This window comes from Cucurbita moschata, unplaced genomic scaffold, assembly GCF_002738365.1.
Source record: "Cucurbita moschata cultivar Rifu unplaced genomic scaffold, Cmos_1.0 Cmo_Scf00041, whole genome shotgun sequence".
Classification (NCBI taxonomy): domain Eukaryota; kingdom Viridiplantae; phylum Streptophyta; class Magnoliopsida; order Cucurbitales; family Cucurbitaceae; genus Cucurbita; species Cucurbita moschata.
This window is the reverse complement of record NW_019268557.1, coordinates 743018-762948: the sequence shown is the minus strand read 5'-3', so window position 1 is coordinate 762948 and position 19931 is coordinate 743018. Positions and strand designations below refer to the sequence as shown.

The window sequence follows — 19931 nt, the reverse complement described above, 5'->3', positions numbered from 1 at the left end:
TTTTTTTTTTTTTTTTTTTTTTTTTTTTTTTTTTTTTTTTTTTTTTTTTTTTTTTTTTTGTAATTTTGTATTTATTTTTCTAGCGTGGTAATCGTATTATTACTTCTTATGTTATCTGATAAATCGACGTCGTTTTGGGAGTTTGATGTTATTGGTATTGTTTTAATTATTTATTTCGGTTCCCAAAAAACGAAAAAGAAAAAGAAAAAGAAAAAGGAAAATTGGTGGAGACAGAGGAAAAAAGGAGGGAGACTAGAGAGAGAGCGAGAGAGAGAGGAAAAGGGTTTTCGATGCGTAACAAAAAGCAGAACGAGAGACGAGAGAGAGAATCGTATACAGTGCATCGACAAACATATCTTCTTCCTGTCACGGCGGAACCCTAGCGGGAGACGGACTAAAGCCTGTCCTTTTGAAAGGTTTCTCAGATCTGAACCCCCGGCCGGTGAGGGAGAGAGGTATCCAAACATAGCGAAACAGTATGGGTGCCAAAGGAGGAGGAGGAGGAGGAAGCAAAAGCACCAATGGAGCATCTGGAATTCCGGCCGAGTGGCGGAAGATGGTCCAGAGCTTGAAAGAGATTGTAAATAACTGTACCGACCAGGAGATCTATGCTACCCTAAGAGAATGTAATATGGATCCTGATGAAGCCGTTAATCGCCTCATTACGCAAGGTCTTTTCTTTTTTCTCCTATTTCCACGTTCACGGTTCTCTATTTTTCTTGCGTCGGCAAGTTTAATCATCCTTGTGTTTTACCCGCCGGGTTTTGCCGCGAGAACTCTTGGTCGTGAAATCCAAGTTCGTACTTGATTATGCAAATGTTTTGTTTAAATGTTGAAGTTGAAGGTTGTATTTTCACTGTCATCGTTGGTGAAGTGAGACCAGAAAGAATAATCTTGCCAACTTCTGTTCGTGCTTCTATCAACCCATACGAGACATTTATGCTTTTGGGGCTATCAAGTACATGTTTTTAGAATGAGTATCTTCTAGGACATTTGTGGTTGTGCGTTCTGTTAGTTTCTCTCTGTGCGACTCTAAAGGTTTAAAGATTATAATCATTTTGTTCTATCGTTGTGTAGACCCTTTTCATGAGGTGAAGAGCAAACGAGAAAAGAAAAAAGAGGTGCGTATGTGAGAGGAATGCAGATGTTTGTTCTAAAAGCTTTTACCATGTCATTCAGATACTGCATTCATGTTGGTTTAGCTGGCTTTAGTAGATAACTTATCTCATACACATATAATTGATCTTGACTTATTTTCTCAATGTTCTTCACTCCTCTCTTTTTTCTTGCTTCTTCAGAATAAGGATCCGGTTGATTCCAGATCTCGTGGTCCTAATATCCCTTCCAGTCGTACGAGTAAGGGTGGTCCAGATCGTTATGCTGGACGCAGTAGCTTGAACCAGTTTGGTTCTAGTGGTATGTGAACGATTCTTTGTAGTTGTAAATTTCACAAGTTTTTCACACATTGTTGACGTACTTTTTTTTTGTTAGAAACTGGTGTGTTGCACAGTAAACCTGTGTACAAAAAGGAAAATGGAGCTAATGATCACGCTGGTTCGTCTTCTGCATCTGGTCAATCCGGAAATCACTCATACCACCAATTTCCATCTCACAGGTTAAATGTTATAAGATTACGTTGTACTTGTCAATTGTGAAGTACTGACTACTATGCAATTCAATTCCATGGTTGAACATTATTTTTGGATTCTGGATAATGAACTTTTTGCCAGTTATGTTTCAAATAAGTATATTATTTTTCTCCAATTACTGGAGCAATGTGAAGTTTCCCTTCGTCAAATTTTTTTCATATGTGATTTTGAATGTAGACAAGTAGGAAATTTTTTTGAATTTTGCGTCTGAATTTTTCTCCAATTATTTTTGAATTTTAGTTTACAAATTTTTTTTCATACTTCATCTAGGTTATTGGTAGCAAATGAAGTATGAAATTTGTCTTGAAATAGTTGGAAAGCATTTCCTGTCCTTTATATGACTAAATATAGACATCAAAGCTGTATCATTCATTAAAGGGTAAGAATTGTGGTGTTTTAGGCTGAATACTCCTTTACTCAAGTATTTTAAGTTTCTGGTTTTTGGATTGTTTATATGATCTTGAAAAATATTTGTTACATTGCTAACTTGTCTCCATCAATTGTCTTAAGGTTTAGATAATTTTGTTGATCTGGTTTCTTTAATACGGAGTTTTTTTTAAAAAAAATGCCCCTGCTAAAAAGGCAAGAAGCACAAACATTGACACACGACATGGGCATGACAACATGTCAATTTCCAAGAAAAGGACTCGACACATTGGGACAGGTTAATTTTTTTTTAAAAAAAATATGTGTGTGAGGGTAAAAGAATAATTGTAAACAAAAATATAAAAACAGAAGAAAAAGGAAGTCTTTCCCTTCACGAAGATTTGGAATAAAAAAAGGGGAAAAAACAGAAAGATGGAGAAGTCGCCATGGTTTTGCGAAGCTGGTCACTGTGGGGAGTTGATTCATGAGGTCGGTCGCTGGTCGTCTTGGGTCTTGGAGAGCAATGAAGGATGAAGTGGGGTGTGAGGACTGACGAATCGTTGGGAGTCGATTAACTAAACATTAAGATTTTTAAAAAATGGAGTGGGCCATAAATGGGCTGTGGTTCTTGGTTCATTAATTCCAGCAACTTTATGTGTCCCAATGTGTCCAAAACATGCTCTGGCGTGTTAGAAAATGAAAAATATGACATGCTAAAATGTGTGTCAGATCCATGTCGGCAGCATGTTGGTGTCTAACACTCACGGCCACTTTGGAAGTGTAGGTGCTTTATAGGCTAAAATGAATGCATGGAGCATGTTTTGAACATGTTAAAGCATCTTTTGGAGATGTTTATATCATGAGTTAGGCTTGTGTAACTTGGGATTACATAGTTGAGCTTTTCATGGGTAAGTTTTAGGCAAGCTACGACATATTATTATAATGTCTAAATATACTCAAATTATATAATTCCCGGCTTGTTAAACCTATCTTTTATGCCAAGTTTCTAGAAAAATGAAAATGTATTGGTTTTGTATTAAAGTGAGGGAAAAAACCTATCTTCTTTTATTAGTCTACTTTTTGGTATAAATGTGGAAATCATTGTATGATGGTTAGCACGGGAATTTTTTTCTTACTTAAGAAAATGAAACATGATTTGACAATTTACTTCCAAAGATGAGAGTTCTATGTTTCTGTGCTTCTCGTTGATGCTAAAACTATTCTGGATCTATTGACCTGTGTTAAAACTTGTATGTATTGTTGGAATATATTTTGTATTAAAGAATATTTTGGATGAACTGAAACTAGTCTTATATGCTCTTAATCACTATTGCAGCAACAATGTGGTCACAGAAAATAAATTATCAGGATTAGGTGCAGGAGATGGAGCAATCTCATCCTCACAGTCCTCTTTTGGCTACCAATCTGCCTGGTTGGGTGCTCAGGGCCAAGTATCGATGGCTGACATTGTTAAGATGGGCAAGCCTCAGGGCAAGAGTTCCTCCGTGCAAAACGCTTCCCTTCAAGGTGCAAGTTCTCACAACAGTGTTCCATTTCAGTCTACACTACCACTCCAGAATTTTCATTCAGCACAACATCAGGCTTCCTCAGTTTCAGAAGATCACTCTGGACCAGGTATTACAAGTCAGCAGGTATCTCTTAATGATGAATGGCCCACAATTGAGCCTCCTCAAGCTGTTGGTATCTCTAGTACCGTAGAGTCACCTGCAGTCCTGGAGTTGCATTCAAATCCAGCTAACTTATCACAGGATAGTGATAGTCAGCATAAACATCAAGACAAGGTTCAGGTAGTTGAAAGTGGTTCCGTCGACAATATTGAAGCAAACCATGCTGCGCATGCTTCTATATTGGGTAGAAGTACTCCAGAGGATAACTCTGGCGGTACCTCTGTATCAGATAGTAACTTATATGACGACATGAGCTCCTATTTGCCTCACAGGCATGTTATTGAACATAATGAAGGTTGTTATTCTGCTACTGGCTCATTGTATTTTTTGTTTTACCGTCAAATTAGCTTAATTTAAATCAGTTTTGAAGTTTATGAACTATATGGTGATGTTTTAGTGATATTCTTTGATTTTCTTCTTTGAAATGATTAAAAATCAAATCTAAGCAGATGTTACAGTGGGTGGTTTTATAGATTGAAACTTGCTTTCCCTTCATTTTAAAACTGTTCTTAATTTTAAATTCCATTTCTTGTGGAAGAAGCGTGTCAAGTTCCATCTTCTGGTTAAGAAGTGGTTTCTTATATATATATATATATATATGGTTCTACCTGTATAGTTTTTCAAGGTTCACTTTGGTGTCTCTCTCTTCCCTAAATGTGGTGGTAAAAGATGTGAAATTGGTTTGAAGGTCTCATTTAAGGTTGATGTCTTTCTTCCGTTCTTAACAGAAAAAAGTTAAAAGAAATTGATTGCTATTTTCTTTTTGGTCTTCATGAGCTATTATGCAATAGAGCAGATGTTACCTTGATTGAGGTGTAGCAATCTGTATGATTAAAGCTTCTCGAAAGTTTGGTTTGCTGTACACTGGAAGGTTCCTTGAGTTCTGTCTTGAGTTCTGTCATAATTAATGTTTTATTAATCTAGCAGGCAAAAGTTTGTTTGTCTTTATGTTGGAAATTTCAGTGATTTGAAGAAATTCATTGCATATGGAATAGGATCATAGAGTACTTGAATGAAGTGTTCTTGATTTAGGAAAATAAATTTGACATCTGACTACATAATATCTGCCCTTGAAACTCTTATAGAATAAAACTTGGAGATATTGTGTGGAACTACAGCCTTTGTGTGCTTTGATTAATTTATGATAGTTTTGTTCTTTTGGATTTAGTAAATTACTCTTTAGTTTGATTTTTGATGTCAAAGGTTCTCTAGTTCTTCCATCAGTATTTCTCATTTCTTGTGTTTTATCTTTCCGAATAATGAAAGCCAGTGAAGCTTACAAATGATGCCAACTTATATTTTCTATAATTACTTTTTCCAGCTGAAGATGGTGCTTCGTCAATGTCTGCTAATTTTCAGCAGTTAAGCTTACAGAAGGAAGATGAGAGCTCACCACCTGAAGAGGATAATCCTTCTGTAGTAATTCCACATCACCTCCAGCTTCACACCCCAGATTGCTTTCATTTGAGCTTTGGAAGTTTTGGAACTGGGACTAATGCTGCCTTTTCTGGTTCTGGGGCGTTTCCAAATAGGCCTCCAAATAGTAACGTAGAGGAGTCTTCTGTCTCTTCAGTTGGTCACTCTGAGGCTAGGTATTGTCTTCACAGAGGCTATTATTTCTTATTGTCAAAAAACATAGACACAGGAGATGGGATATGTCAATAACGTGATATAAATTTTGTGACATGTCATTTTCTGAAAAAAGAAAAAAAAAACTTGGATCATGTATTCAACATATACATGTTATATATATATATATATATATATATATATATATATTCTAATGAATTTCACGTGGAGAATTTGTGTTAGTATGTGATATTTTGATATGAAAAACAATGTAAGATTATTTCAAGTGTTGAAGAAACTTTTTACGTGGTTCTAGTGCATTATGCTTTATATCAAAATATTTGGAAAACATACAAACCAATTTAACATTTTTTTAAAGGATGTATCTGCTTAAATTAAATTGTTATTGTCTCATATCTTATTTTATTGGCAATAATTTCATTAGCTTATTTTTTGCAGAAATTCTGAGTATTTCGAGGATGATGGTACTAACTCGGATGGCAACCTAATCCACAGAACTAATGCTAGTGGTGGATATTATGAACCTCCTACTACGCAAGCAGAGGTGAAGCAGGAAAGCTCTGAAAATGCTCAGTCTAATCTATATGCATTTCAATCCTCTTCTCCTGCATTTAGTTATGAGAGCAACCAACCATCAGAAATTCCATTTATACAAAGTAGTTCAGAAATGCAGAACCTTGAGAGAGCAATGGTAATGTCAAACATTCTATTTTCTATGGATATGCACTAAGTTGTTCGGATTTGGGGAGTTCTTTTTTTTCATGGGTGAAATTTTGTTTTAAGAACTTTAGTGGTTTGTGTGGAAATATGAGCAGAACAGTTTTGTGTTTTCTTTTTGGAACTGTTTTTAAGAAAGTTTGTATGCACATATAGATAACCCGCTCTCATTGTAAAACATGAAAGAAACTGGTTTTTAAGAAGGGATAGCAGAGGACTTCTTATCAGTGAAGTGTTTAAGGCTTTGTTTTTTGTGTACCTTGAATTCAGGTGTTGGTAAAATGGAGAATTTGGTTGTGTATTGATTAGTTGATAAGTTTCATGTTTTTTAGCTTTTTAGATATTGTTACTGAAATAGAAATGGTGGCACAGAAGTACTTTTTCTAATAGTTTTTTGGTCACTCAGAACATCTACCTTTGGCTATGGGATGATTGAACCTTAATACAATAGTTGTCATGAGATGAAATCAGTATATTTTGTCAATTTCGATACAATATCAGTTACTGGACTGCACACTATCACCAATCATTGCTTTTCTCTGTTAATACTTATGGTGGTTTGTACGTTGTAATAACCTATGAGTTTTGGTGACTGTACAATTCTGACCGAGAAATATCTACATTTCTTTCAATTGTATTGAAATAGTCTTATTAGGGGCACTGACCGTGCATTTACTGCCTCTTTGCTTTTATTTCAATCTTTGTTCATATGCCTCAAGTGTTCTTGGTAGGATGGCTTCTCATCCTTCGTTATTATTTCCCTCCCCCTCATTTTGCAGCTAGCATACACAAATACTTTGTCCAACAATATGTTGTTGGCTTCCACATCTCAGACAGTAAGGGAGGATCCTCCATATTCACCTTTTCCCGACACACAATCAGTGCCAAAATACAGCAATGTTGCTTCTTCCATCACTGGCCCCTCCATGTCCATGTCGGAGGTTTGTTCTTTTTTAATCTATTCATTCGCTCAGTTTATTATATTGTTGAGAGATCAAATATCAGTCGCATGACCAGTTTATTATGTTATTGAGAGACCGACTCCATCTGATACAAATACATATTGCTTCTATTTGTGAAAATAGTGATTAAGAATGAAATATAATCTTGAATTGATTACTACTTCATTCTCATTAAATAATATTGATGATACATTTATGTGATTCTTGAAGTTGATTACACTGGGTCACCACTTATGTTTAAGATTTTCTACCCAATTGCTTGCTTGGTAGCCTGATTATTCTTAGTATTCAAGCAACTGTTGGAGTTAGAAACCCAAGTTGAAAGTGCATGACTATGCGGCTCTCTTATAGAAGTGTGTTGCTTCATACCATATGAGGCAATTCATGATACCCAAACCACCTAGGATCAGTCATGATGGCATAAAGGCCTTTGGAGACCCAATTTAGTGAAAAAAAGATACGCCGACTCCTAAACTGCTTTGATCCATTTCTAACCCATCTTCTCTTCGCCCACTAATAATTCCTTGTACTAGTAATGCTTTGAAAACTAATGATCTGCTATTGAACTTTGAATGCTCTCATTTTAGTATCGAACATTGCTATAGCCATTGACCTTTTCAGAGGATTTGATCTTGACCTTCTGTAATTGAGTGATTAAATAGTTTTGGCACTGTTTCGTCTTGGATTATGATGTTACCTTCTGTTTATTTAAGAGCGATAGTGTGGAGACTGATTTTTTAAATACCGGGAGGGAAGAAATTCAATAATGCCATCGATCAGATTCATAACTCTCTTATTATCTATTCTGTTAAAATTTCAGGTTCTAAGAACAAATAGCATTACTACTTCTCAGCCCACTCCACAGTCTAATGTTGTAGCAGGACCAGCCCTTCCACAACACCTTGCTGTTCATCCTTATTCTCAGCCCACCCTTCCTCTGGGTCCTTTTGCCAATATGATTAGCTACCCTTTCTTGCCACAGAGCTATACATATATGCCATCTGGTTTCCAACAGGCATTTGCAGGTAACAGTACGTACCATCAAGCGTTGGCAGCGGCACTTCCACAGTACAAAAATAGCATTTCTGTTAGCAGTTTGCCTCAGTCTGCGGCAATTGCTTCTGGTTACGGATTTGGAAGTTCAACTAGCATTCCTGGAGGAAATTTCCCGCTGAATCCTCCCACAGCACCAGCTGGATCATCCATTGGCTATGAAGATGCTATAAGTTCACAGTACAAAGAGAGTAATCATTTACTATCCCTCCAGCAGGTAACTTTTTGGTTCTCGTTTGTGGGTTCTAGAAGAAACTGATAATGATAACAGTTAAATAATAAAAATGGCATGAGGGTAGAATCTTGGACACTTGATTCTCTGAGGCTGTGAAATGAACATTTTTCTTTTTATTCCGTGTGAAAGGTTCCTAGATGATGCCAAATACTATATTACAGAACTGTTGTTTAATTTTTGGACAATCTATGGCAGAATGAAAACCCGGCGATGTGGATTCATGGGCCTGGTTCCCGAACAATGTCTGCTGTTCCCGCTAGTGCATATTACAGCCTCCAAGGGCAGAATCAACAATCTAGTGGATTCCGACAAGCTCAACAGCCTTCACAACAATTTGGGGCTCTGGGATACCCGAACTTCTACCATTCCCAGGCGGGTATATCACTGGATGGCCAACAGCAAACTCTCAGGGACGCATCTCTGGGAGGGTCTCAAGGTCAACAGCCCAAACAGTCACAACAGATATGGCAAAACAGCTACTGATAGGGGCTGAGTGTGTGTCATAGTAGTGGCCAATCAAAGGGTGCCCATATGATCTGGCATTAATTTATTAATGAAATGTTGTTAATTGGTCTGAAGAGATCGACTGGTCACTGCTCTGTGCCACGAGGTTGTATTCTACACATATCATTGTCTGGTTATGTTTAACGAGGTCTGCTAATTTGGATTAGTGAACAACACTCTTTACAGTCCCTTTCTCTCTTGTTGTAGTTATGGGTATGAAAAAGCATCGTTTTTCCGCAGTTTTCACTTAGTTTCACATTAATATAAAGGTTTTACAATGGGTTTAGTGTTGGCAAGGCTTAGTTGGCAAGTACAGTTTTATCTTTGCATTGAATTCTTAGAACTCCGTTTGTAGTGTGTTTATCATCTGGTCTTTGGAGTGAAATGGTTTGCCATGCATACTTTATTCTCTTTTATGAAGTGTAAGCTTAAAATATCCGAGTACTTTGTGGGTATAAATTACTCGTGTTTACTGTTTCGGGGTCTTCCATAAAGTTACCAAAGGTACAGATAAATTTTCATCCATGATCAGCGTATTGTCAAATCATTTTTGTCAGTCAAAATCATTCTTTCTGAAAGATGTTTTTAATCATCTAAAATAAATTTTATTTGCTTTTACCCTTTTCTTTACATTTTTCATATAATTAAATAAATTGTGGAATGATTATGCTGATTTTGAACATGACAAACATGACCTAAACCATTTCAAACTCATTCACAAACATGCTTTGAGACATCTTTTTAATCAAGAAATGACAAGTTTGAATCTTCCATCTCCACTCTTTAAAAAAATTCTAAAAGAGATCAGGGTAATATATGCTCATATTTAAATCAATTAGTAGATAATGTGCAACTAATATCCAACATGATCTGATAAGAAACAATGCAATAAGCACTGCTTATGGGAAAAAGGTAAAATGAAAAAGTTCCTTGTTCAACTAGAAGCAGGAACTTCCATTGGGTCAATTGCGAGAGATTGTCCAGAAAAAAAAATTGCAACTCCAAGGAGATATGAATTCACTTTATGTGTCGTATAGGAACAGCAGCCGGACTGAAGGGTGCTGCCATAAAGATACTTTCTCCATGCTCCTTCCCATTAGCATGTGTATACATCATGTAAGAAGAGATCTCGTCAGATGTTCACGTGCAGTGGCCAGTGCTTGACTTATTGTCTGTGGATAAGATGAGTTAGTCTATATCCATCTATCTTAGCATATGCATTCTCAACGTTCATATTTTGGTTTGAGAATAACCCACACCGGAAAAAGGGTAATAATACCTGCTCAGACAAAGGAGCTGAAGAATCTATACTTTGAGTTGCAACCTTCCCAGCAATGACATTTCCATCGGTCTCAAGAACAATACTGCATAAATATAAAGCATATAAACTAGCTTGTAAAACTACCAGTGTCCTGGCTAACTGAATAACTTTAGATTTGCAACAAAAAAAGAACAAAAATTTACGAACGATGCAGTTCACATTGAATTGCACTTCGATCATCTAAATCTGAATCTAATGATATTGCCCTTGGATGAAATAAGGCATCAAACACATGTAGTTGCACACTATGTAAATTTTGAAAGCATAGGCATATCTTATGTTCCTTCTCTCTAGTGGAAATCTACATAGACTGTTTTTCCTACCAAGTATCTGCATGCATGATAATGCATGAAGCTATCCTGCAGCACTTAATCCAACATTAGCTAGCTCATGTACTGGACATACATTGTAATAGTAATTCTTCCAAAGTTCAGAGGGAACCAAGCCAGTAATGTCAGAAATCATTATGATATTTGCAAACACTGAAATATTTGAACAGAACTAAAACTAATGAGAAGGTCCTTGCTAACAGAAATTTAGCTTCCCTATCATCGCAGGATTCGATGTAGTTCTTACTTCTGTGAATTCATACCCTGGTCAAGGAGCTAAGGACAAGAGATAACATACTAAAAACAATTGTTTGAACAGCTAGACTAACATGTTGGAAAAACCTGGAAATTTAAAATTGATTACAGCTGTGGCTAAATTATTTTAGTGCTATAATATATGTATCATACTCGTGAAGGAAGGTTTTTCAATTCATTACTAGTTTATACCATACTCATGGAGGGGGGTTGTGCCTCACGACGAAGTACTAGGACTTCGCTCCATGTTCCATAACACAACCATGAATTATGATGATATCGCACCCAAATAAACAACCTTTGATGTATAATTGAAATAATCAAATTTTAGATAAAATCAACATCAACAACCTTTTCACAGTACAATTTTGACAAATATGCTTAATAGCCCAAGAAAACTAAGAAAACAATAGGATCAATAAACTTTCAAAGCATGAAATAAGCTTAAACCATACCCGCCATCAACAATTTCATCAAGGCACAATAAAATAAGATCCAAGTTTTCAAGTGCTTCCTTCTTTTCCACGTGGCCCCTGAAGTAGAAGCAAAACACACATTAACTAAAACAGTAACTTGCAGTGAAATACGGTAATTATACAACAAAGTTGATAACCATTAAATAGTAACCAATGTTAGGACTTAGAGCTAAGACCTAAGAAGAAGGCCAACAGCATCGAAGAATCCCTGAAGAGCTGTTGCCAAGATAAGCTCGTTTTCATATTCTCCACCAGTGACAAAAAAATGTAGGTCTTGCACAAATTTGTAAACAACAATATTGTTTTCAAACATCGCAATCTCCGCTACAGATAAAGAATAGATACAAGTTAACAGGATATATAAGTATAGGCCATTTTAAGAACTGCATGGTACATACTTTTTATTGTCTTTGTTAACTGTATTAATGTTACCTTGATTAAGCTGAGAAGGTAATGAAAAAGACAACCAAAAACACCAATAAAAAAGTGGCATCTCTAACTAGAGTATTTCAATTAAAATAGTGACACCTATCTATAAAACAGTGAAGCCAAAGAGCCACAAAACAACGGATTACCTTCAGTTCGAGCATTACTCTTTTGAGTTTTGCTAAATACAGCTTTCTCAAAAGATTCCTTTGCACTATTTGTTGGCCACTCATCGGAGTAATACTTGACAGCCACACGTTTCCCCTCAGAATCCAACAGGAGAATATTTTTTATTGAAGGACAGGACTCCTACATCAAAAGTCACATACAGAAAAAAGGATCATCACATGAAGCTTTGTAATAAGTGGCCCGGGCTGCTCCAGCAACAGTGAGATACCACTCTAAAATAAGAATTCAAATCGTGCATCAAGATCCACAACCCAAGCCAAGGAACGAAATCAGATTATCAAATGCGATTTATTAAATTTGTGACTGAAAAAATGTACGTCATTCAATCATTCATAATCCTAAATAGAGAGAAAAGGACATTTTCAACTAAACAAGCTACTATTTAGCTCTTGACTAATAAAGGAGAGGTTTTATCACCATTGGACTTCTATGATTTAATTTTATCAAATTGAACTCGAACTTGAACTTAAATAAATAAAGAAATTAACATATTTTTCAAAATAAAAAATAATGAAAAATGTCACCAATAAATTTTCACACAAATTGCCAGACTCAGCAACATGAATACTCAATCCCAGTCGCAAAACTGAACAATGAGAGACACTCTATTGAACATCTAAGTGTCCAAATCCAACGAAACAAACATCCAACACCAAGTGAACTACGAAAATCAAGCACACACAAAAAAAAAAAAAAAAATCAAACAAAGGAAGGTATTGATTCCAGTTTCTCATCATTTGATGTAGTCAAAACATCCAGGTTAGACTTGACACATTATGCAAATCAAAGTTAACAAATAACTTTTCCTTTAATTGATAGCAGAACAACTTTTGCGAGTACATCTAATTGTTATTCAATTTCTCATATAAAATTTAAAAGTTTACACCCGTAAACTGGGATAGAAACAGACGCTAAGATGTCACTTGAGAGAAAAAAAAAATGGGAATGTTCCTACTAACAGCATCCTGAACAATGGATCATTCCACCTCCAAAACCAAATATAAGCGCCTAGATGAATGTATGTGCATGAACTAGTTTGACGATTCCCATGTTTCACCTGGAAAAGGATCGTTTACAATCCGATCTGAGGCTCTAACTCGTCCAATTATAATATTAATCTCAAAAGCATTCAATACACGTACAATTGCTATGGGATAAAAGGCAAAAGAATAACTTGCGTTAACATCAAAATCCAAATCAAGCATTACGGCATTGGAAAAAAAATAATTCGACAGGGTGATAAACAACTTGAAGATCGAAAGATCAAGCTAGCGCAACAGCTGTAGAGCAGAAGTTCAAAACAACCAATCACTGAAGGGGATCGAATACGGAAAAGTGAAAGGGGAGAGCTTACCATCGTTTGAAGAAGCAAGGGAGCAGGTTGAGGAACCAAATATTTGTGTGTGAACAGCAAACGAGTTAAAGAGAAGCAGAAACGGGTTGAGGTTCGCGTTTACGAGGCGTGCTTTTAAATCCCGAGACCTGTCCACTGGATCTCTGTTGACAAACGCTTCTGGTTGAATTTGGATCTTCATTTTTTGTTCTGTAATTACATAAAAACCAATTTTAAAAAATATAATCAATTTTAGGTTAAATTATAAGTTTCCTCTTCTTTCCACTTTAAAAGTCCTATACGTCAATAAACTAATATATTTTCTATTTAATATATTACTCACAAATTTAATTATTTTGATAATTAAATCATCTATGAACTATATTTTCTATTTAATATATTACTCACAAATTTAATTATTTTGATAATTAAATCATCTATGAACTAAATTCATAATCGAACTAAACTTTAAATCTTAACTTTCATCATAATAAATCTTAACTTTCATCATAATATTATTTGTGTAAATTGATGTGACGATGTAAAAAAAATTGATTATATAAAGTATTTTAACGTCATTTTTTTTTGTCATTTTAAAATTTAATCGAAACATACCTTAGAATTAGGACATTTTTTATTAGTAAACTTGGGATAATGTTTTATATCATTTTTAAATATTTTCAGTTTCAATTTAATCTTAAAATATTTTTAATTTAGTTTTTTGCAAAACATAAAAATTTGGTCGTTCTTATAGAACATACATAAGATAGAACATAAACATTCAAATTTTATTCTCATAGAAAAATAATAACTTCTGTGTTTCTTTTATAGGGAAAGTCGGCCAATTCTGTAACCGCATGCACTCAGACCCGACAAGATAATGGCCGCGCACGAAACCACTTCGAGTCGAGAAATGCGAACTGACCCTAAAATACCTTCTCCGTTATCTTATCTATATTAAGATACTAACCCTACCCAAATAACAAGAAGATGTAAATTCTAGACCATTCATTTAGAGCAGAGCTTCAAAGCAGTTCTGCATTTGGTTGGCCGTTCAAGAAAGGCCATTGACAATGCAAACAGCTTTTTTATATAAGAAAAGTCCTAGCATTGTACGGACAAATCCAATATCACTGTTAGCGGCCGAGATTTTCACAAAAGTAAAACAAAATCAGAGATCCACGAATCATCTCAATCTAACTACAAAACAACAAATCGCCTACAGAGTTAAAGCTCGCAGTACCACACCGATAAAATATTTTAGAAAAAACACACAATTCTTCATTAAACACAAAGATAATAAGTATCTTCCAAACTGCAAAAGTGAACTGAATCAACGCGTTAAAGTAAGAAGCGACAACCTTCGGGTCTGGACTTAGAACAACATGCATGAAAATGAACAAGAACATTGGCCGAATGTTGGTATGTTTTGGTTCCTGTTCAACAGTCATGTTGACTGCTAATAGCAGCTTTCCGGCCCAATAGGTTATGAACATCAAGCTTATTGATCTTGGAAGCCAGTATGAAGTCATTTTCAGTCAGTCCACCTGCCCAAAAGCTAATTACGTCAACGCCAATAGCACACAGTTCTAAGTAAGAATATACTTCAACAACTCGGAGGTAAACAAGTCAGGAAACTAGTTTGTTTATGCAAGGAACCAATCCAGAAACAAGCTAGATGAAGAAACCATCGAATGGAAAACGAAAAAAATGTTGATTCTCAGCCCGATTCTAAGATACGAACTGAAGGCTTTTACCCTATTGTTCAATTACTACAGGGAAATTAAAACATTTTTGCCATGTGAAAAATTATTTAAACTTCATTATTATACAATGTTGTTCCAATTGAGGAGTTTTCCCTCCTCCTTTTGCCATTCACAATATGAGAATAATGTTTCAATATACAGGAACTAGTGATAAAATTTAAGAAAGATGGTCTCTTCACGTTCAAAAACAGGCCATTAAAATTATGAGTGAAACAATTAAGTGTATGTTTAATGTTTGCTACATAAACAATAAATCGTACCTACTGCATGTGTCCATATCTCAATTGTTACATTGTTCCATCCAACTAGATGAAGATCAGGGTGATGGCCTGCATTGAATTATAGAACTCAGGTTTATCGTTCACTAAAATTCATATTGCAACGAAATGAATTGTGGCGATTCATGAAAACAGAAACAAGTGCATCATATATTTCATATATGGAAAGCAAGATACCCTCTGCTTCTGCAACTTCAGCTATAAGTTTAAACAAGTCCATTCCTTTAAGAAAACTCTTCACCTTCAGTGATCGGTTCAACTTCAGCTTACCATCTTCATTAATAAGGTTCCACTCAGCCAGCTATACGAAAATCATAAAATGAAATAAATGAAATGAAATGCATAAGATGATAGTTTTAACAAACAGAGATAATATCGCATACCTCTCGAATCAAATGTTTTGCTGCATCCTCAGTCATTGGACGTAAATCCTTCGAGTTGCAAGGAACACATTTTTTGGTGGACAAATCTGGCACATACAAAATGGTCAATTATGTCACATAAGCAACGATGGATAGGCAAAACAAGCAGCGTGTTTTAGACATGGGACCACGAGGAGGCCACCATAAGAAGAGATCCAATGGGTTCCCCGACAGTGGAAGATATGCTACACGCACCTTCGCCGGTACAAAGCATTCTAAATCCAGAAAGTGGTTTCCTAGTTGATGATAAGCCCATATGCTCCCAACATATCCCAGTAATTCGAGAAATTGAACTGTACATACACAAATTACCTCTGTCTGAATCTAAAACGAAACACATACAGATGAAACTTGAATATTGTATTGCTATTTATACAAACATTACAGCAAGTATCCGTTCATTATTGATGAAAGAAGACACATAAGTACTGCAGATCACAGAGAAGACAATTTTGGCGTAAAAATTTCGATTCAAGCAATCAAATGAGCGAGTCAGTCATATATACAAACACCTAGCATGCAATAAATTTTGACACAAAAATTACGATTCACAAAGAGGCGTTCCCTCTGGACTTGGAGATCATCAACATGCCATGAAATGATAAAACAAGAGACGCATTTGAATTGCGAGAAACAAATTACCGTCCATGAGGCCGACGGATGGTGTGAAACAGCGACGGAAATGGGACCTGAAAATTCTGAAATTAGTACGAAATCAGCAGTGGACGGATTAGAAGATTGTGATACGACCTTGGTTTTGAAAATCAAGCGCAGCGGAGAGTGAGAAAACACAAACAGGGTCATTGCGATTTGCAGATCAAAGTGTATCCGAAGTTCCCTCGCACCGCTCCGAACTTCCGACTCAACACGTGCACGGAGGACCCACAAAAGTTGGAATTCATAGCCACGCCCATAATTTATTTATGTATTTATTATTAGCTTAAAATACCATTTTTTTTTTATTCTATTTCATTTTCAATGAATTTTTAATAAATCTTAGCAGTAGTTAATATTTTCCAAAAGAATATACTCAATTTATAAAATAACATATTTTCTAAATTTATAAATGAAAGGCTGGTATGACTATATTTTTTAATTATAATAACTCGAAAAAAAATTATATGGTAAATATATATCAATTAGTTGAATATAATTTTAATGACGTTTAAATAACATCTCATTATTAAAGTATGGGATTTGAATTCCTCGGTAACATACTACTGAATTAAAAGTTCAAACATATTCTACGAGGTTTAATCTTTAAAAAAAAAATATATTATTTTTAAAATTTTATGAATATTTTTATTTTTAAGAAACAACGTTAAAAATGAAAAGTATTTATTGAAATAAAATATAAAATTTTGGTAAATTAAATATCAATATTTGGATAATTTAATGGAAACAAGATGCCAAAAGTGGAACAATATTTGGAATTTGAGGCACGACCTGGAGGTCCGATACGCGCTGCAGGGAAAAGGTGGGTTGCGCCACATAAACGCAACCGAGGAAATCCGTACCTCGTTTTCTCTCTGCAGCTTATACGAAATTATTGAACTTCAGTTCTACTGACTGCTACCACGATCCTCGAAGCAATGGTAATTTCGCCAATATCACCTTCATGTTGTCGATTCATTTTTAGTGTGTGGAAGCCCTGCAGTTTGCGATGTAATCGAATGTTGCTTCAACTTGATTTCACCCTATTTATGCTAATATTTGCTTTTCATTGCTTTGAACCCCGCTTGACCAAATGTGTGTCTCTCCGTTTTGCTTCAGCAATATTTCTTCTGTTCCTAATCGGGGATTGGCTTTTATCGAAGTTGTTTACTTGCTTTTTCCCCCTGCTCGTACAAGAATTCTTCAAGATTAGGATTAGATTAGAAACTGTTAGTCCATTTTCAGGTGAAATATATGAATATATCTATAGACAAGCTCATGCGTACGCTACGCATAGAGTAGTTAGTGGTTTTTGGATTTGAAAAAAATTGATTTGATACATTTATGTTCACGCTGCAGTTTGTGCCAAATGAAGCGACATAGGATGTTTTGTTCATGTCTCATTACTGCGTAAGGGTGAGAAGGGTTATATATGTCATGTATGCATGGCAACTTTACTTGTTGGATGTCAAGAATGGTCATTTAAAGGGAGAAAAATCTCTATTTTAGTTGGTTTCTTCCCCATCATTTTTATTTTGAACAATCAAAAGGTTATTGATTACAATAGAGGACCATTAAAAATCTGTTGCTACAACCTTACCAAGTGATTTCAATCTTATAACTTATAAGTTCGATTGCTTAGCTTGGCACGGCAAGCTTAGCTGCTTATATTATCTAGGTAGCAAGTGCCCATGACTTTCAATTATATTTGGCATCCGATAAACTCTTATCTTTTCTTTTCGTGCCATTTTCTTATCTAAGTTGAGTTTTAAATTGAATAATTGACCCTCATACAGGATGATCCTGAACTAGAAGCCATCAGGCAGAGAAGAATGCAGGAACTCATGGCCCAGCGTGGCGTGGTAAGCTGTAATTTTTTTGTTTACATACGTAGTAACTGCTTACTTGATCGTGGACATCTTTGCTGACTTCTAATGATGATTAGGGAAGCCAAAATAATCCTGAACAACAGAAGGCCCAGGAAGAAGCTAAGAGGTTCTCAATTTTATTTTCATTAGTTTTTAGTTGCTACTTTCATTATTCAAGTCCTGCTTTATTGTGCATATGAATGATAACAATTACTTTCACTTTCAGTGAAGCAGAGGAACGCAGACAAATGATGCTCAGTCAGATTCTGTCAATGCAAGCTAGAGAAAGACGTAAGTATATTCTTCAACTTTGGAGTAAGCTAGTTCCTTATATCTATGTGATCTTTGACTGTCTCAATATGGATTTTTTCCGAGCTATTTTTGTTTGAAACTCTGGACCTAACTCACATCCTAAGTTAACCATGAAATTAATGTAAGTTTACGTTTGCGATGCTATTAATGTGTGGTTGAATATTGAATTTATATGGTAACCTATGTGTCGATTTGGAATTTTGAAGCTGCTTCAAGTTCAATCATTTACTGGACTTGATAGTAAGGGTAGGGTACAACAACTTTGCGGGCTGCTGTTAGTGGGAATTGTGGAAATGAGGTCAGGATTGATATTTCAATACATTTGCAGCTTTCATTTTGTCTGCAAGTGCGAAAGAGTTCTGTTATTTCCCTTCATTTTTAACACGACAGTTGAGATTTGCTGTCATCTTGTCCTCTTGCAGGATTTGGAGGCACAGTCTTAGCCTTTCTTGCTCTCCTTCATGAATACAATTATTGTTTCTGGATTTGACCGTGATTGGAATTCTGTTTACTGCACAAGTACACAAGATGTATCAATATGATAACAATGTTGGCATCAATATGATAACAAGGTTCCAGGAAACCCACCCATGTACTCATTCTTACGCCAATAAAGTTAGAAATGCCGGCAAATCATTTTTCTAACCTTTTGCTTGAGTTGGTTCTGTTAGTTATTTAGGAGAAAGAGAAACTTTTGTTGGCCATGGTTTTTAGGAGTGCAAAAGTTTTCTTGTCTCATGCTACCAAGGCCATCGTATTAAGCACTATGACTGGAGAGAACCCCCTTTTTTTTCTTTTGAATGAGAAGCGGTGTGGATTGGGTTGAAGCTTTAGAACACAGCTAAGTTTTTTGTTAGTTCAATTTAGATCTACATTGGTATGGAGACTCGGAGAATGGGAGGAAGTGGATTTTAACCTACACATATAATGCAAAAACTGTTTCTCACAAAAACACTCTCAAAAGGTCAAGAGAGTGACGAAAACTATCCCTCGCCCTTAGAATAAGGCTCACACTTCGTATTACTCAACCTTAGCGTGCTTGTAGATAGTATCCTTCTATTGACAAATTGTACTTTTCCTCATCCATCAACCCCACATTGACTCCCCCTCCCTGAAAGAAAGAGAGAAAAAAGATTCTCTGAATTGGATTTAAATCTCATTGGTTCAGTTTAAGGATGAATTTCATTGCATTCTTTCAATTTTGAGGCTGAACTAACTCGGACATTCTTCATTATAGACCACCCTCTTGATTAGAATTTTTATGCTGGTCGTAGATAACCTTGTCATTTTTCTAAGTGGTTACTGATCCTCTCTTTTAAATCACCATTCACGATTCTCAATTCTTTTGTATATTTTTGTTTCTTAATTGAAGTTGAATACCTGTCAAGTGTACTTTTTGCAGCTTTGCTTGTGAGTAGATTTGTGGTTTTTGCATTGATACCCTTGGCTGTACAACATTATTATCAAATAAGATTGCTAAACTAAAAGTAAGATTTGGATTGGTTATAGGTTTTTTTTTTTTTTTGGGGGGGGGGGAT

The 19931-nt window shown here is 35.6% G+C and overlaps 4 protein-coding genes across 7 annotated transcripts in view; 2 read left to right on the top strand and 2 right to left on the bottom strand.

The window, feature by feature from the left end:
• Positions 1-213: 213 nt before the first annotated feature.
• On the top strand, positions 214-9163 carry LOC111432988. Its single transcript, XM_023069834.1, has 10 exons — positions 214-671; positions 1078-1121; positions 1299-1416; positions 1492-1615; positions 3352-3998; positions 5025-5295; positions 5732-5984; positions 6790-6951; positions 7793-8242; positions 8453-9163. The coding sequence occupies exons 1-10, from the start codon at positions 479-481 to the stop codon at positions 8741-8743; spliced, it is 2553 nt and encodes an 850-aa protein (XP_022925602.1). The 5' UTR covers positions 214-478; the 3' UTR covers positions 8744-9163.
• A 403-nt stretch (positions 9164-9566) lies between these two features.
• LOC111432995 (coatomer subunit zeta-2-like) lies at positions 9567-13277 on the bottom strand. The gene is made up of 6 exons (XM_023069872.1): positions 13115-13277; positions 11721-11880; positions 11322-11469; positions 11125-11202; positions 10044-10128; positions 9567-9936 (listed from the first exon to the last, which is right to left on the bottom strand). Exons 1-6 carry the CDS (start codon positions 13115-13117, stop codon positions 9877-9879), a joined length of 534 nt encoding a protein of 177 aa, XP_022925640.1. The 5' UTR covers positions 13118-13277; the 3' UTR covers positions 9567-9876.
• Positions 13278-14269: 992 nt separating this feature from the next.
• LOC111432994 (putative pterin-4-alpha-carbinolamine dehydratase) lies at positions 14270-16455 on the bottom strand. Of its 3 annotated transcripts, XM_023069868.1 has the most exons (7): positions 16310-16455; positions 16202-16248; positions 15755-15852; positions 15521-15606; positions 15315-15438; positions 15120-15188; positions 14270-14640 (listed from the first exon to the last, which is right to left on the bottom strand). In XM_023069868.1, the coding sequence occupies exons 1-7, from the start codon at positions 16361-16363 to the stop codon at positions 14534-14536; spliced, it is 585 nt and encodes a 194-aa protein (XP_022925636.1). In that variant the 5' UTR covers positions 16364-16455; the 3' UTR covers positions 14270-14533. The 3 variants fall into 3 exon arrangements, with proteins under 3 accessions (XP_022925636.1, XP_022925639.1, XP_022925637.1); XM_023069871.1 differs by lacking the exon at positions 15755-15852 and having other exon boundaries at positions 16310-16359; XM_023069869.1 differs by lacking the exon at positions 16310-16455 and having other exon boundaries at positions 15755-15883; positions 16202-16309.
• Positions 16456-17000: 545 nt separating this feature from the next.
• LOC111432996 (DNA-binding protein DDB_G0278111-like) overlaps positions 17001-19931 on the top strand; it is a 4715-nt gene continuing 1784 nt past the window's right edge. The window contains exons 1-4 of one of the 2 annotated variants that reach the window (XM_023069874.1): positions 17001-17154; positions 18010-18075; positions 18159-18208; positions 18308-18372. In XM_023069874.1, the coding sequence (XP_022925642.1) occupies positions 17152-17154; positions 18010-18075; positions 18159-18208; positions 18308-18372 (184 nt within the window). In that variant the 5' untranslated portion in view covers positions 17001-17151. Of the gene's footprint in view, positions 17155-17606; positions 17630-18009; positions 18076-18158; positions 18209-18307; positions 18373-19931 lie in introns of those variants that run through there. The other variant, XM_023069873.1, reaches the window with a different exon arrangement.